General features: G+C 36.7%; 1 protein-coding gene across 5 annotated transcripts in view; it reads left to right on the top strand.

The window, feature by feature from the left end:
* The window catches only part of LOC150098128 (SKA complex subunit 1-like), a 94,089-nt gene that overhangs the window by 49,189 nt on the left and 28,567 nt on the right, over window positions 1-16,333 (top strand). For 4 of the 5 annotated variants that reach the window (XM_090406550.1, XM_090406549.1, XM_090406552.1 and 1 more), the window contains exon 4: window positions 9,884-10,012. The exons of the other annotated variant lie outside the window; for it this stretch is intronic. In XM_090406550.1, coding sequence (XP_090262676.1) covers window positions 9,884-10,012 — 129 coding nt within the window. The remainder of the gene's footprint in view (window positions 1-9,883; window positions 10,013-16,333) is intronic. 5 annotated transcript variants of the gene reach the window in all.

Here is a 16,333-nt window from a genome sequence, read left to right on the forward strand (position 1 = left end):
GAGAGAATAGCATTTTGATAACTAAAGTGATAAAATAACATGGTCACTGAAGGTTACACAGACCCTGTCTGGTTTTAAAATTAGATATAATAATCAAGGAAAGAGTAGGATATGAAGAGAAATTATATGAAACACTAAAATTTTCTTGTCCGTAAAAATGGTAGGGGCATAAATTATGGCAATACAAGCACATATTGAAAACTAAATATTCTTGCTGCTAAATATTTTTGTATCCAGTGAAGATGAAGCTAAGCTGTTAATGAAAATTTTGAAAAAGCACAGTAAAGTGACAATACCACAAAAATGTTGTACTCTGCTTCAAAGAGCTTTGAAGTTGTTGCATTCATGCATTAAAAGTTATTTCACCATGAGTGAATATCTGCTGTTTTTACAATCGTGAATATTAAAATTGTCATATTATTATTTATTATTATTATTATTATTGTTCCGGGAAACTCCAAGGAGTCGACAGACTCATCGAGGGAGGCCCTAACATCATGTCAAGAACAACTATTCAACATTCACACAGTATCTATCATACCTTGCCTTGAACTCATTCACTGTCGTAGCACCCACAACACTCTGGAAGCTTATTCCACTCATTTACCACTCTCCAAGTAAAGAACCTAGCTCTAACACCCTTGTCAACCACGCTCTTGCCCAGCTTCCATGCATGGCCCCTAGTCCTCCAACCACCAGTCATATTTTCAAAAATATCTTCTGGATCAATCTTATAAAAACCCTTCAGTAATTTGAATGTCTCGATCATATCACCCCTCCTTCGCCTATCGTCCAATTTCTGCAACCCACATATCTTCAACCTATTCTCATAGGGTTCATTCCGCAGACCTGCTATCATCTTGGTCACTCGTCTCTGGACCCTCTCCACTTCCTCTTCATCACGAAGAAACCTGGTGCCCATAGCCGGGCACAGAAGTCCAGATGAGGTCTTATCAAGGCTCGATACAGAGGAACAACAACTTGTTCGTCTTTGCATGTTAAAGTATTTTTCAGAAGCCAAGTGATTTGGTGAGCTGTTTTAGTTACTTTTGCAATGTGCCCCCTAAACTTCAACTCCCTATCCACCAACACTCCCAAATCCCTGGCCAATGGCAGGAGAGTAACAGCAATAACAGCGCCTCAGTTAGAACTTCTTTGGCTACATTTGCCAATGAGGCTACACCGCACCTTCCTACACCGAAAGGAGGTGATGGTTGATTGACCATCATCCCGCCCTAGTTAAATCCTGACATAGTTAAAACTTTTTTTAAAACTGACACCAAGAGATCCTTTAAAAAAAATAAATTACATTTAAGTGGTAAGTACTAGCTATTTTTATTATCTAGATAAAATTGATTGAAATAGAACAAAATTTTACATATAGAGGAAACTCGTATAACGCGGAATGTTAGGTTCCATAGAAATGCTGCGATTATATAAATCTCATTATGCGAGACTCAGATCACATAGAAAAAATAGGGTTAGGTTCCAAAATTGTTTTTCTTTTTTTTCTTTTTTTAATTATATAAACAACAATGACGTATCCAACAAAAAATATTTTTATTTCATTTAGGTAATTCATGTAAGTTACAAAAAACATATAAACTATGAAACAAATACATAGTACAGTATAAACTTATAAAAATCATATTTTTAGAAACTTATAAAAATTGTATTTTTATAAACTTATAAAACTTATATCATTGCACATAATACATAAAATGTTTTAGGCAAAATAAAATAAAGTGCATATTTTATCACTGTCTTCAAAACTAACATTTTGTAGATGTTCTTTATTTACGAGTGGCTGGACATCCTCATCATTTGTATAATTCTCATTGCATACTTCGGCTGGTTGAGTTATCAAGAAGTCAGTAATAGGACCTTGCTTACCACTATGCTGCAATTTTTTTATTAAGTTCATAATACAGAGTTAAACAAATATCCAACTGTCTCGTGAATTTTATGGAGCGCTCCGTTGAGGGTTCATTATCTGTAAACTACCTTCCTAACTTTCTTGCCAAGTTCAGTCCTGCTAATTTCCTTAAGCCGAATTATTAACGGATTCATCATAATTAGAATCTTCAGAAGAACTTTCCCCGCCATTTGGTTTGACGTCATCTATTAATTGTACCGGTTCCTCCTCATTTAAATCTGTTTCTCCATCAGTTACTGTATTTGCTGGCATATAAGATGCACCCCTTTTTTGTACATATTTTTTAGGAAAAAACTTTATCACTGAATATTATAATGAATTTACAGTATTTCAAATATAAAGTAATAAGTAGGTCTACTTTCAACAAATACCTAATCTAACTAGGAAAGAGTCCCATCTTTTAATCTTCGTCAAAACCCAGAAATTCATCTCCAGATCTAAATGAAGACACACTTGAAACCTCATCTAAATCGGAATCTGAGTCCTCTGTATCATCCAGTGTATTACTAATGCTGCACTTCTTAAATGATTTAACCACTGTCTCAGTTTTCACAGCATCCCATGAAGCTTTGACCACTCACAAACTTGTGAAATGCTAGGCCTCTTCCTGATGGCATGACCTCAAAATCTGAAGACTGCATCCAGCTGTTCCACTTCCCCTTCATAAATCCCTTAAATGGTTTATTAATACAGACATCTAAAGGTTGAAGCTGACTAGTTAGACCTCCTGGAATTACAGCTAACTGAGTTTTTAACATTTTCTGTTCTGTAAGAATAAAACTGATCCCATACTAAGAGGGCAGGCTTCTTCAACAGTCCTACAGGGCACCTAGACCAAATTTTATCTAGTGGCGGCAATTTTGTCCTATCAGCACAGCAGGATAAAACAAACAACCATGTAGTGAGTTTTTTCATGCCCAGAGGTTTTAACATTAACATTTTTTTGTGCCCTTGGAATCTACAGTTTTGTTTGAGGGCACATCAAAAGTCAGTGGAACCTCGTCCATGTTTCCTATTTGCACAAGTTCAAAATTTTCTAATTTCCTTGCATTAATGACGAATCGATGAAATTCAATTTGTAGACATTGAAAGTCCCACTTTTCTGTGATCTAAAATCCAAGCATTCAGTTCTGCCTCAAGTTCCACTTATCATTTTCTCAGTTGGGGTATGCCTCTCTGCAGTCCTGTTTGCATGTTCTTTAGCATATGCAATCACATGTAGCTTGTATGTAATATTGTAGCAATGATGACATTTTTCAGCCATAATTTGCCAAGAAATTTAGAGAAAATTTAACTGCAGAAATTTATCACTGTTCACAACAACGGCAACACCAGTTGGAAAGTTTAAATGAACAGGAACGCAGCTGTGATCGTCTATGACAGCGCATGGGCATCCACTGAACTCTACGTAACTGGAATGTTCTCACACACCGCAAGGAAGCAATAAAGAAATCGCATAACTCGGAACAGAGAAAATTTCCAGAAATGAAAGTAAGAAAAAACCGAATATTGACGTATAAGATGCACCCTATTTTTCAGACCTATTTTCAAAGAAAAAAGTGTGTCTTGTATATGCCAGCAAATACGATAATTCACTAGTTTCGTTTTCAACCATATCACAAAAGTCCTCTGAGTGGTTATTACTATAAAAATAAATTTTTACATAAAAAAAAACATTACATGTCTATGTAACTCATCAGAAAATAAAGTGCTCAGCTTGAGATTAACACACTTTTGATTTTTAATGCACTTTCCTGGCAGAAACGAAGACAATTTTCAACAATAAACATTTTATACAATAAACAATTGACGTATGTGCATGCTAAAGGGTATTTTCCCCTAATGTAAATTTGCTACTTATAACTGCATGTGCGACACGGGCAGATGCAAATTTAACAAAGATAAAATTTGATTTTTAAGTCGCGCCATGAAAAATATATGGAAAGATGAAAGGTAACTGCAATTTGTAGATAGTGTTATATCGAAACCATGTTGTATAAGTACCGCATTATACTAAGGTTACCTGTACTTCGAAGTAGTGCATCCATTTTTATGAAATTCTGTTGCCCCCCCCCCCTCATTCCTAATTTGCTGACATAAGTAAAAGCTTGTATTTTTTAAAATGTTTCATTGTACTTTAACATTAATGCTGGTGATGTGTAATTTGCTTGTTTCGATAATTCAGGAGGTCCTAAAAATTGTGTTCATATGTAAATGTATTACATATTCTAAAATGTGCAATGCAACAATAAAAAAATTGCAGTTTTCTTCATTTTCAGAAAGCTGTCTAAAATGAAGGGATGAAATTAACACAATGACACCTGATTTGCTTTATAGCTAGTTTTTAGGCTGCAGCAATTTTCCAGTGTTAGATCTGAAACGGGCAACCTCACTCTAAATGAGGTCACCTTTCCAGAGTCTAATAGAAGATATCCATTAAATGAACATACTTATCATTTGGCACAATTTAACTATGTCTTAAAAGAAATAGCAACTGGCAAATTAGAATAAGAAACTGTTCGTACTATAGTTAGTGTGTTTATACTTTAATGTGTAACTGTAAGTCAACAAAAAGGGCTCACATGAGATTAATTACCAGTGAATTTCTACACGTGAAAGAATGCCAATAATTTGGTAAGGGGCAAAGGTCGCACAATACTACAATAGCAGCGTAAGTGTCCGTGGGTGCTACCTCTAAGAAAACATCAAGACGCATGCATTCCCGGAATTGAAAAGCCCTGTATGAGGATCGGTGAAGTCTCCCAGTCGGGGACGAATCGGAAGGGTGAAAGGAGGGATCAAACTCGGAAAGGTGACACTCTTGGGGAGCGTATAAAACCTGCAACACAGAATTGAACCCCCCCCCCCCCCGTTTTGTTTGTTCCTGTATTCTCGCCGTGTGCTTCGAGTGGTTATTGTGATTTTGTGATTCAGTTCTTATCTTTAAGAGCTGATCTCCGAGAAATCCTAGTATGGCACTGCCACAGAGCACGGCAAATTTTGAACGCAGGCCGTCAGTAAGGAATAACATCGACATAAATCCTTAGTAAAGAAACTGAGCACCCTATCCAGGGAGAGCACATGATTCCCACGTTTCAACATAACCAAGGCAGCTAGAACTTTGTAAGAAGGAAGGATGGAGAAAATCCCAAAAGAACCTGAGATAGTGTAGATAAGTACTTTTACATATTCTAGCCCTTTAGAGAACTTGACTAACAGAAACGGAAGAAAGTGTAACTCGAAATTTATGATAAGGATAAGCATAAAGAATTATTATATGTGTAAATGATTCTATACCATTAGACTGAATTCTGAGAACTGTTAATTTACTGGAGATTCTTACGTGACCTACTTGAGGGAGATTAATAATGTGCCAAATACCTAGCTGGCTCGTATTAAGTTGTAAACCAAATATTTGATAAGTTGAAGGAATAGTGTTGTAAAGATTAAGAAATCCATGTCTATCTAAGAATGAGAGAGTTAGAGAAACGTAAGAGTTTTAATCTAACATTAATATCAATTTTGTCTTTGTATTGTAATTAATTATGAATTCATTAAATTTGTATGTTACCATTCATGCTTGTTTTTCTGACCATGTTGGCTGACCTAGACCCTTCATAAAAATACGAACCTGGTGATCATATACGCGCACGGGAATATCCTAACTAAGAAAGGAAAGGGGACATGACTGCAAACAGACTAGAAAACCTATGGCTTCTGATTTTAAGCGAATTATTTTAGTAGCATCTAATGCTCTATAACCATCCTTAGACTGAGTTTGACTCTGTCCTTAAAGCCCAGGCTGGCGCAGGAAATAAATTTGTCTGAGCGAATGTGGATGACTTATAGAGATCAGGGAATAGGTATTTTCTGGGAGCCCAAAATTTAGAAATTGTCAGGTGAGCAGTAAGATCATATACTTGGTGTTAGGCAGACGATTTAGGGATATATACGGTTAAAGATAGCAGACAGAGGCCAACATATATAATAAGGTAAGGGAAAGAGTAGTGATCATTAAATAAAAGAGCATTATACAAAAGGGGGGGGGATAAAAACATATATAATACCAGTTTTCAAATGTGGAAATGGCATATTGTTTAGAGCAGGAACATGTATAATTACATTTAAAGCCTTTCTCTGAAAGCCCAAAAATGGTTTATATTATGTCATTATTAGTGGATGACAAAAGATTAATCTGAATTTCCTCAGTTTTTAAGGGATAAATACCTTAAGCATTATGTAAGTTACAGAGGACACAAGTGGATCAAGGGTCTTGGATTTGATTATCTCATCAGAAGATGTTGTAAATGAAGTGTCACATCTTCCTCCAGTTGGTGAAAGTGACCATGATGTGATCACTTGGGTGGTGGCCAGTGATATCAGGATAAGGGTTTTATGTGAAAAAAGCAGGTGATATGACAAACTCAGGAAGCAGCTTGCAGCAATATCATGGGATAAGGAATTGCATAGGAAAGAAATCAGTTTTTTGGTCTCTACTCAGGAAGTATCTGGCAGAAGCAATGACTGAGCGTATTCCAAAGGTCAGGAGATTAAATAAGGTAGGTGTAAATGGATGCGCGAGGAGTTGAGGCATGCAATCTGGAAGTAAAAGGCATTGTGGATGTGGCACAAGATGTGGAGATAATCAGTTACATAAAGAGTACAAAGAGCAAGCAAGGAAGCTAACTCACTTAGTAAGAGTACCAAAAGTGTGGTGTGAGCAGTAGTTAGCAAATGACTCTCTAAAGAAATCCTAAAGTTTTTTCAGTATGTGGCCAGTAGAAGGAAGAATGATTATGGGAGGACGTTGGCCAGTGCTAATGAGAGAATGATGAACATAGAGGAGGATATAGTAGAGGTGTTTAATGAGCAGTGGGAATGGGGGAGGAACCACTGGTGAGTGAGTGAGGAGCTATATGAGGAATTTGAAGTATATGAAACTTGATGTGAACAAGGCCATGGGACTTGATTGTATATCACCACGTGTCTTGAGGGAATGTTCCAGGAAGTTAACAACAGCTTTAACATAAATTTTTAACATGAGTCTTAGATTAGCCCAGATTCCAAAGAAGCAAAGCAGAAAGTTAGCAAAATTGTTCAGCTTCATAAAGGCGGGAGGGTGATAAGACTAAGGTTTCAAATTATAGACCAGTGTGCTTGTCTGTAGTTGTAGTCAAGGTGTTGGAGAAGCTAGTGAGGATGGGTTTGCTAAAGGAAGATCATGTTTTAGCAATCTGCTTACTTATTATAACAAGGTGACGAATACATTGGACAAGGGGGGGGGGGATGCATATACAGTAGTATATTTAGATTTTGCAAAGGCTTTTGATAGATTGCCACATAACTGACTAGTAGTTAAATTGGAACAGATGAGGTTTGTAGATTAGTATGCTGGATTGGAGATTAGCTGTGTTTTGTACCAGCAGGTTGTGTATGCAAGAGTGATATCCCAGAAGAGGAGTCACTAGTGGCATGTCCCAGGGGTAAAGAAATTTAAGCCCATGGAAAGGGCTTAAATGGTTTAAATTGTTTGCAGATAATTGAAAGTTGGAAATTATGTGAGAAGCAGAGCAGATGTTGTAGCTTTGCAAGAGGACCTGGACCAGGGGTTGGGGAACCCTTGCCATGCATGCCAAATGTGGCACACTGACTTTTTTCTGACACGCAACCCAGGGCTCACCTTAAAAATAATGAAATAAATAAATACATATCCAATCATATTCTGATAGGTTTTCATTGCATCATACATGAGGAAACTTTATGTGCAAAATCTGGCCTAAAGGAACTAAAGAAACTTTAGTATGTTTAAAAACTTTTGCAACAGCATTACTATCCATTTTTGCTTCTATATATTCTTGTGAATCATTGTTCTCGGTGATGAACTTTTGTCTCATAGTAGGAATGGCCTTACATATGAAACGAGTAGCACAGTCATATCTCTAAAGGTAACAAAATATAAACCTGATATAAATTATCTGCCATCAGTGATGCAGCAGCAGAAGTCTTAGTGATGGTAAATAAAATGTTCACTATTTTCTTTCTCTAGTTTTGATTTGATGTTTTCTGTTAAAAAAAAAAATTAAGATTAACTTCTGTTTAATATATTATGTGGGTAAAATAATATTTAATTTTATTTGTAATTTTTATGTATTACTCGTAAGGGATTAAGAATTAATAAAATAATATCTTTAATTTTCTTTTCTTTTATTGTGCTTTAGTCAAGTAAAATGATTGAGTTGTACACTGTAATATATTAAAAAAATGTATGGTTTTCTGATTGATTTTTATAAAAAAACAAAAACAAAAAATTCAGAATTGTTTACTCCTTTGCTGATGTTAAAAATTGCATCTTTAAATTGTGTGGCTGTATATGGTAGCCAGAATTACACTTAAAGACAAAAAAATATCCACTCTATCAACAGGGTAGAAGGACATTTAAGTAAAAATTCCATCTTACATGATTTACAATAATCACTCTTACAATATTCTTTGATTTTACTGCTCTAGTGTGATTTTTGATTATTTGAAAAGGTTCTCCCAATACTTAAGACACCAAATAATATGTTCCTCCAAATCGCCAAAGATTTGGCGATTTTGGCATGCACAAAAGTTGTCCACCCCTGACCTAGACTGTTTGAATAGGCGAGTGTGTGGGGATGTCAGTGTAATGTTGCAAAGTGTATGGTTTTAAACTTTGGGATACTGAGTATAGGATTAGTGGGGACATTTTAGAGGAGATGAAAGATCTGTGGTTGATGGTGGATAGGGACTTGAAATTCCATGGACATTTTGATAAACTTGTGAGGACAACACAGTGGATTATGAGAATGATGCAGAGAACACTGATTTAGAAGTAAGGATGTTTTGATTCCATTGTACAAGACTTTGATCAGGCTGCATATGGATTACTGTACGTAGATTTGGTCGTCAGGTTTTCAGGACTATGAGATGTTAGAGAGGGTTCAGAGATAATCGACTAAGTTGGTTTCTGGTCTCTGGAATGTGGAATGTGAGGGCAGATTGAGAAAATGCAAATTACAGAGACTAGTGGACAGAAGGAAGAGGGGAGACATGAACGAGATGTATAAGTTGGTAAGGGATAATTACCAGATTAATGTGAATGAGTTTTTCATAGAATACCTGGAGACAGGTTGACTGAGTGACCATCCCTGGAAGGTGGGTGTGAGCAAGGAGATGAGGAGTAGATTTTTAGCATGGAGAGTGTTAGGGGATTGGAATACATTGCCTGAGAGTGTGGTTAGTGTAAGGACAGTGAATGCATTTAAGTTGAGGTATAAGCTGTGCATGTGAGAGTGGAACCTCCTGAGATGAGTCTTTTGACTCCATGGAGGTCTGTTGATAATAACAATCTTATAGAAATTGATTACTGGTTAAGTTTTCCTAAGTTGCCCTATCTATGATAGACACATTTTCAGTGTCTAGATTGTAACTTTCCACTGGCTTAGTCTCATTCAGGATTTGTAGCCTGGTTTTAGTTAATGCTTTTGTGGTGAAATGTACAAGGCGCGGGGGGGGGGGGGGATATTATATCCTCTGTTCTTTCTTGTGGTTATATCAGTTGCTTTAATATCATTTTTGTTCTAGGTGTTTATCAGAACTTTCTATATCCCCCCCCCTCTCTTAATTGCATCTTGTGAATGTCTTTTTAGGTGGCTGATGAATTTAATCACTCCATGTGGGACCACCCTGCTTACTGGAAGTACGAAATGGCTGATAAAGTTTGTTTGGTCTCTAGAACAGGGATTCTGGATTATCTAATTTTTAGCCCACCAGCAACACTAAACATAGTTTTGTCATCAGATCTGTTCTTGCAGACTCTCATTGCATTCTTTTCTTGATGGACTTAATTCTGCTGTTATTAAAGTAATATAGTATATTACTACTTTATTTTCACTTGATTATTCATTTCTCATTGCTTTCTGCTAGATGTGAAAAATCACAAATAAACCAGATATCTGGGAAAAAAAAGAGCAAAGCTGAATCATCAGAAACTAAGAAAATGACATACTGGGAAATTGTGAAACTCAGTGATGCAGAATTTGAGTCAACACCAAAGTATGTATTAAATATAAAAAATTTAAATTTTTAAGTTAAAATTTTTATCTGACAAAGCAATAAGAAAATAATCATTGAATATTGCTGTATGTTGTTAGTAAATAAACTACATGTCTATACCAACTGAGTCTCCATAGCGCATTTGGTATAGACGAGCTCTTTAGTTGGAAAAACCTGGGTTCGAATTCAGTCTGTGATGTGAGGAAGAACCTTTATCAGGTGATTTCAATCAAACGGTGAGTTAGTTAGTCTCATACGGAGGTAGAGGGACTTTTTTCTCCTCTAAACTCCGTTTTTTTTTTTCTCTCCCTCAGTACAGACAAACCGGCCTCATGAACATGCATTTGTACAACCAGAAAAATACTTAACTTTATGGGATGTAGCAGAGGAGTGACAGGCTGGCTGCATTAATTTGTTGTGATTGGTGGTCCCCTGATTAGGGGGGGGGGCTATCCATCCTAAGGGACAGATGAGTTGATGAAAATCAGATGATGAAAATAGTTTGGGTGAGCTAGTGTTTCAAAGTTAATATTTTGTCAGAAATTATGTGGATTCTATGGTAGATGGTGTTTATCTTTCAGTGCATTTATGTGGGATGATGAATCATTTGCTACCTAGCAAGCATGAAGTATACTCCCGAAGTAAAGTAGTAAAAGTAGAGGTAAAAGAAGAAAAAAAAAAGTGATGAAACAAAAATGATTACAATTATCCAAGCATGTTCAGTTTGATTATAAACTCAGACACAAGCGCATAGTAAGATATATATTCAGAGATGAGATAGTGAAAGAATGCACATCTCCAAACTGATTTAAAAAAAAAAAATTGTTAGGTCATGAATCACTTGCTATGTGGACAAAATTCTGGAACTTTGGTCACTTGCTTCCAGCATAACTTTCTTGAATTCAAACAGGATGAAAATGAGCACAAGAACTTCTCTTTGCTTAAAACAGGAATACACAGCTTTGAAGTTGTAACAGTATTTGCCATAAATACTGTTACAACTTCTGCACACACCCCGTGCTGCTCACAGAATTGTGCGAGCTTAGTTCTGTTAATGGCACTGCGAGCAGCCAACATTCATGTATTTATTATGGGTTAACATGCAGTGGGGAGATTATGAGAACTGTGCAGCTGTAATAGCACTTCATAATAGGTGGTTGGAATGCAACCACCTATTATTTTCAACACACTACAAACAGTCAGGATCAGTAGGATGTTTGTGTATCATCATCATCAAATTCCTGCCATGTATCCTCAAGGGGTGTACAGGATATGATAGTACTACATGAAAAAAATTACATCATTACTAACTTCCTATCTACAATTTTCCTCCAAATCAGTCTGTTACTTGTCAAGACTCCAACATTATCAGATCTTATATTTCTATTGTCTAAGGCACTTTGTACCGTATCAATCCACCTATATCTTGGTCTTCCTCTGGGTCGTTTTGCTGCCAACCTGGCAGAGAATACTTCTTTTGCTAATCTTTCCTCACCCATTCTGTTTAAGTGATCATACCACCTGAGATTAGCTCTGCTAACTCATTCCTGGATGCTGACAATGTCAAGTTCTTTCCTAATATCCTTTTTTTAAATATGATATTGCCATTGATGCCATCTATTCACTCCTATAATCTTTCTCAGGACTCTCATATCTGCAGTCTCTAGTCTCTGGTCAAGTGTTTTACTTCTGACCCAGCTCTCAGATCCATGAGTTAAAACTGGTTTGAACACTGTCTTATATACAACTAATTTAGTGTTCCGACTAATTTCTCTCTTTTTCCATATGAATTTATTCAATTGACTTCCCACCATACCAGCTTTGCTGATTCTGTTGTCTATTTCTATATTTAATTTACCATCTTCAGTAAAAATCGTGCCTAAGTAGCTGAAATGTTTTACTTGTTCCACAGGTTCTCCATTCACAACACAGTTGACATTTTCGATGATTCTGCCTATTTTCATTGTCTTTGTCTTTTTATTGCTGACTTTCATACCATATCTATTACAACAGCTATTCAATTTAGTCAGAGAATCTTGCAGACTTGTGGCGGATTTATTTAGAAGTATAACATCATCCGCATAAAGCAAAGAGCTGACATTAACATCTCCAATTTTGATATCATATTAATACCACTTTCCTTCATAATGTGATCCATATAGATAATGAATAACAGAGGGGATAATGTACATCCTTGTCTCACACCAGATTTAACATTAAACCATCTTCCTGTACTTCCTTCAATTCGAACTGTTGACTTACAACTCAAATAAATACTAAGTATTGCTTGATATAATGCCCCATTCACACCATATAACTGCAGCGTATTGAATAGCTTCTCTCTTGGCACCTTGTCATATGCCTTTTCCAGATCTACAAAACTTAAATACAGATCTTTGTTATATTCCCATGCTTTGTCGACTATTTGTCGTAAAGTGAAGATCTGATCCTGACATCCTCTATTTGGCCTGAATCCAGCTTGTTCTTCACCAAGCTATTCTTCCACAATTCTTCTCAACCGTTTCTCAAGTATACTTGCATAGATTTTTCCAGGAACACTCAGTAGGGAAATACATCTGTAATTCTCACATTCAGTTTTATTTCCCTTTTTATATATGGGTACTATGAGAGCTCTACTCCAATCATCGGGAATTCGTCCCTCTGTCCAGGCTTTCTGAACTATGCAGTGCAGCCACTGTAAGACTCTTATAGCACCATACTTCAGCATTTCTGGTCGAATATCATCTACTCCTGCTGCCTTTCCACATTTCAAGCCTTTGATGGCTTTTTCTACTTCAAGTATGGATATGTATTCCTGACTGCATGCCTGGTCAGTGTTTTTTTTTATCACTGTGCTGTCATCACTGCTTGTTTCATTTAGCAGTTTTTCAAAGTAATTACTCCATACTTCAAGGATATCTTTTTCTCCCGTTTTCATGTCACCTTTATCATCTCTAACTCCTTTTACAGCACTCTTTCCTCCATTCCTAAGCTTCTTCAACAACCTCCAGAATATTTTGCCACCTTCTTGATATTTATTTTCTATATTCTTGCCAAAGTCCTCCCATGACTTTTGTTTAGCTAATTTTACACATTGTTTAGCATTCTTACATTTGTCTCTGTATTATCTAAGAGCACAAGCTGACTTATTTGACAGGAACTTTTGATATGCTTTCTTCTTTTCCTTCACTGCCTCTTTAACTTCCTGTGTCCACCAGGGAGTTCTGATTTTTTTATCCTTGCACACAACCTCACCACATGCCTCTCTGGCAGAATCAATCAATGTTTCCTTCAGAGTTTGCCACTGAATCTCCAAGGTTTGATTCCTGTTCTCAAACTCTTTATTTTTTCTTCAATAATCGTTGTGTATTTCAGTCTACAGTTCACATCTGAGAGCTGCTCAACTTTTATTCGCTTTAAAACCTTCTTACATGTTATTCTTTTCAATATGAAATTCAATTTTATCCTGCTCAAGACTAAATAGTGATCACTTCCAATTTCGTATCCTCTGTACACTCTGGTATCCTGCACCAGGGAGGAAACATCAGTATCAACAATAACATAGTCAATGAGACTTTTCTTATTCCTAGCCTCTTCTCTCCATGTGAATTTGTGCACATTTTTATGTTGGAACATGGTGTTAGTAATAACCAGTCCATGTCCTAAGCAGAAATCCTACAGATATTTGCCATTATTATTAGCTTTGCTCTTTTCTCCAAATTTTCCCAAAACATTTTTGTATGTCTGACAATCACTTCCTTCTCTGCTATTTAGATCCCCAACAAGGACCAACTTTTCCTTTTTCATTGTGTCAGTTGCTTTCTCTAGAGCCTCAGAAAATTCCTCCACTTCTACCTTAGTAGAACTTCTGTGGGACCATAGGCACAAATAAGTCTCATTGTCCAGTTTCCCATTCTCATATTTGTCCACATTACTCTACTTGAGACTGACTGCCATTCAAGAAGATTAGCCTCGTATTTTGTGTTGAATACTATGGCTACTCCTTCTTTTCCTTGATTGTCATTGCCTGAATATAACATTTTGTATTTATTGCTCAGAAAGATCTCATCAGTTTTTGTCTTTTTTGTTTCAGTCACCCCTATTATGTCGATCTGGTACTTATCTAATTCCTCAGCTAGCTCCATTTCTTTGCCATTCAGGCTTCTTATGTTGATAGTACCGATCTTTAACTGTGGTGATGTTGAGTTGGGGTGTGCTTTCAAATTTATTCCAGTAGCTGACTTTTCACTGTTCGCCCTGGTTCCCTGGCAAAAACAACAGGGACCTTGTTTAACTGGACGACACCCCAGCCGGCATGAAATTTTGTGATGTTGTACCATCATTTTATATTTTGGTTTAAGCCAATAAGAATACAATTTGGTTGGCTAAATCCCAAATTGCCAGCCCATCCTCGTTCGTTCATTATCCAAGTAGATACCTAACAGGGTGCACCATGAGAAGGTGAGGATTGGACATTAGGTCAGAAGCCCTGATTGGTTCTCCGCATTCCTTTAAAGGCTATGTGGAGGTCTCCTCTCAGTTATACAGCTTTGACCCTTAAGCACCCCGGATGTTTGTGTATTGGACTATTAATCATTATAAGGATATAGAAGACGTATCCGACTGCCAAAGAACAGGCAGTCGGATACGTCTATGTTAGGACAGCTTGTGAGGGCTGTGAAGGCAATGCCTCCACTGTAATCCTCTGAGAATGCCGAAGGTGATGTCACAAGAGAAGAATGTTTTGCAGAGAATAATGTCACTTGCATGAACTTATGACCTGAGGGTGAGAGTACCATTGTTCTACTGGACACTTCTTAACACCACAACTTATGCTGCAGAGGGTGATGAAATCAAAAGCACTTCTCCAGCAGTATGCAGACAACAGACGCAGATATCCTTTTCACAGATGAGAAGTTTTTTTACCATTGAAGAGACGTGTAACTGCCAAAACAATTAGGTATTTTTGGTGGGGGAGGTGTCCAAGTTACATTTCTGCAAGAAGGTGAGGACCACACAACAGTGGCTGGAGGCAAATGTACCTGACCACATATCACCATCTGATTTGGTTGTGTGGATACCTTGATCTGAATCTGGGCTTCAAATTGTGGTCGGAGCATGAAAGAGAAGCCTGCAAGAAATGGCACCCCAGCATCGTCAGCCTGATAGTGGATTTGGAGCGAGCAGTGGCAGTGTTTTCATTGGATGTTGTGTGTACTGCCATCGATATATGGCCTCACAGACCACAGGCATGTGTGACGACAAATGGGGAACATTTCAAACATTGAGTACTGCTATCTGCACATCTGCTATAACCAGGTTTTTTTTTTTTTTTCATTACTAACCACTTCAGAACGAATTGAAAGTCTTAGCAAACTGTACTGAAGAAATAATTAGAACCATCTTAACAGTTTGAAATCATTATTCAGACCAAGCATCTTAAATTAACAAAATTGATGACTCACAAATTAGAACTTGATTATTCCAACTTATATTTGAATTGGATAAATTTATTTGCAATGGTGCTCTACAGTATAAGAAAACACCAAGAGGAAAAAATACATAATTTATTGAATGTATTAATATTTTGCTGGAAGTACTCTCCCATCCTCAACAAGTATGGCTGCATTAATTTGCCAGAGATCTGGAGATGGTCATTCTGAGATCAAATATAGCCTGAATTCTCCAAATTAACTTTATGGTTATCCAGTCCATAGAGTGTGCCTTGTTAGTGCATTAGTTCTTTTCAGTTACAATTTGAATTGTTTTTACAACGAACTATCTAGTTGAGTGCTTTCCACAGTTGTAATTTGTGCTCTGATGATTCTGGTTAGAAATCCAGTGAATTCTACTACTAGTACATTCAAAAATTAATTATTTATATATATATATATATATATATATATATATATATTTTTTTTTTTTTTAATATTCTTTATACCACGAAGCATTGTTGTTGGAAGTTTTTTTCACTTGACTATGCTATAAATTAAAGATGCCAAGAAATTATATTCTTGGTTTAATCCTTTATCCAAGTATAAGCAAACAAAGTTTGCACCTGAAGTATTCTTCAGAAAGAACCTTGGCATCATCTTTGAGTCTGGCTCCCTGATGAGACCTCAATAAAGGTCAAAACTGGTCTGGGTAGTGACCCTTCCCATAATGCTATGCATTATGGGAAGAGTCACTACATGTCCGTAAGGATATGTGATTTGCATTATGGGATACTAAGGCAAGCGATGTGAAGTCATTAACTTCTATATACGAGTTGCCCTGTCCTGAAAATACTTCAGGCACAAACTTGGATAAAGGATTAAACCA

This window comes from Typopeltis vanoorti, chromosome 16, assembly GCF_054136105.1.
Source record: "Typopeltis vanoorti isolate ZY-2024b chromosome 16, IOZ_Tvanoo_1.0, whole genome shotgun sequence".
Classification (NCBI taxonomy): domain Eukaryota; kingdom Metazoa; phylum Arthropoda; class Arachnida; order Uropygi; family Thelyphonidae; genus Typopeltis; species Typopeltis vanoorti.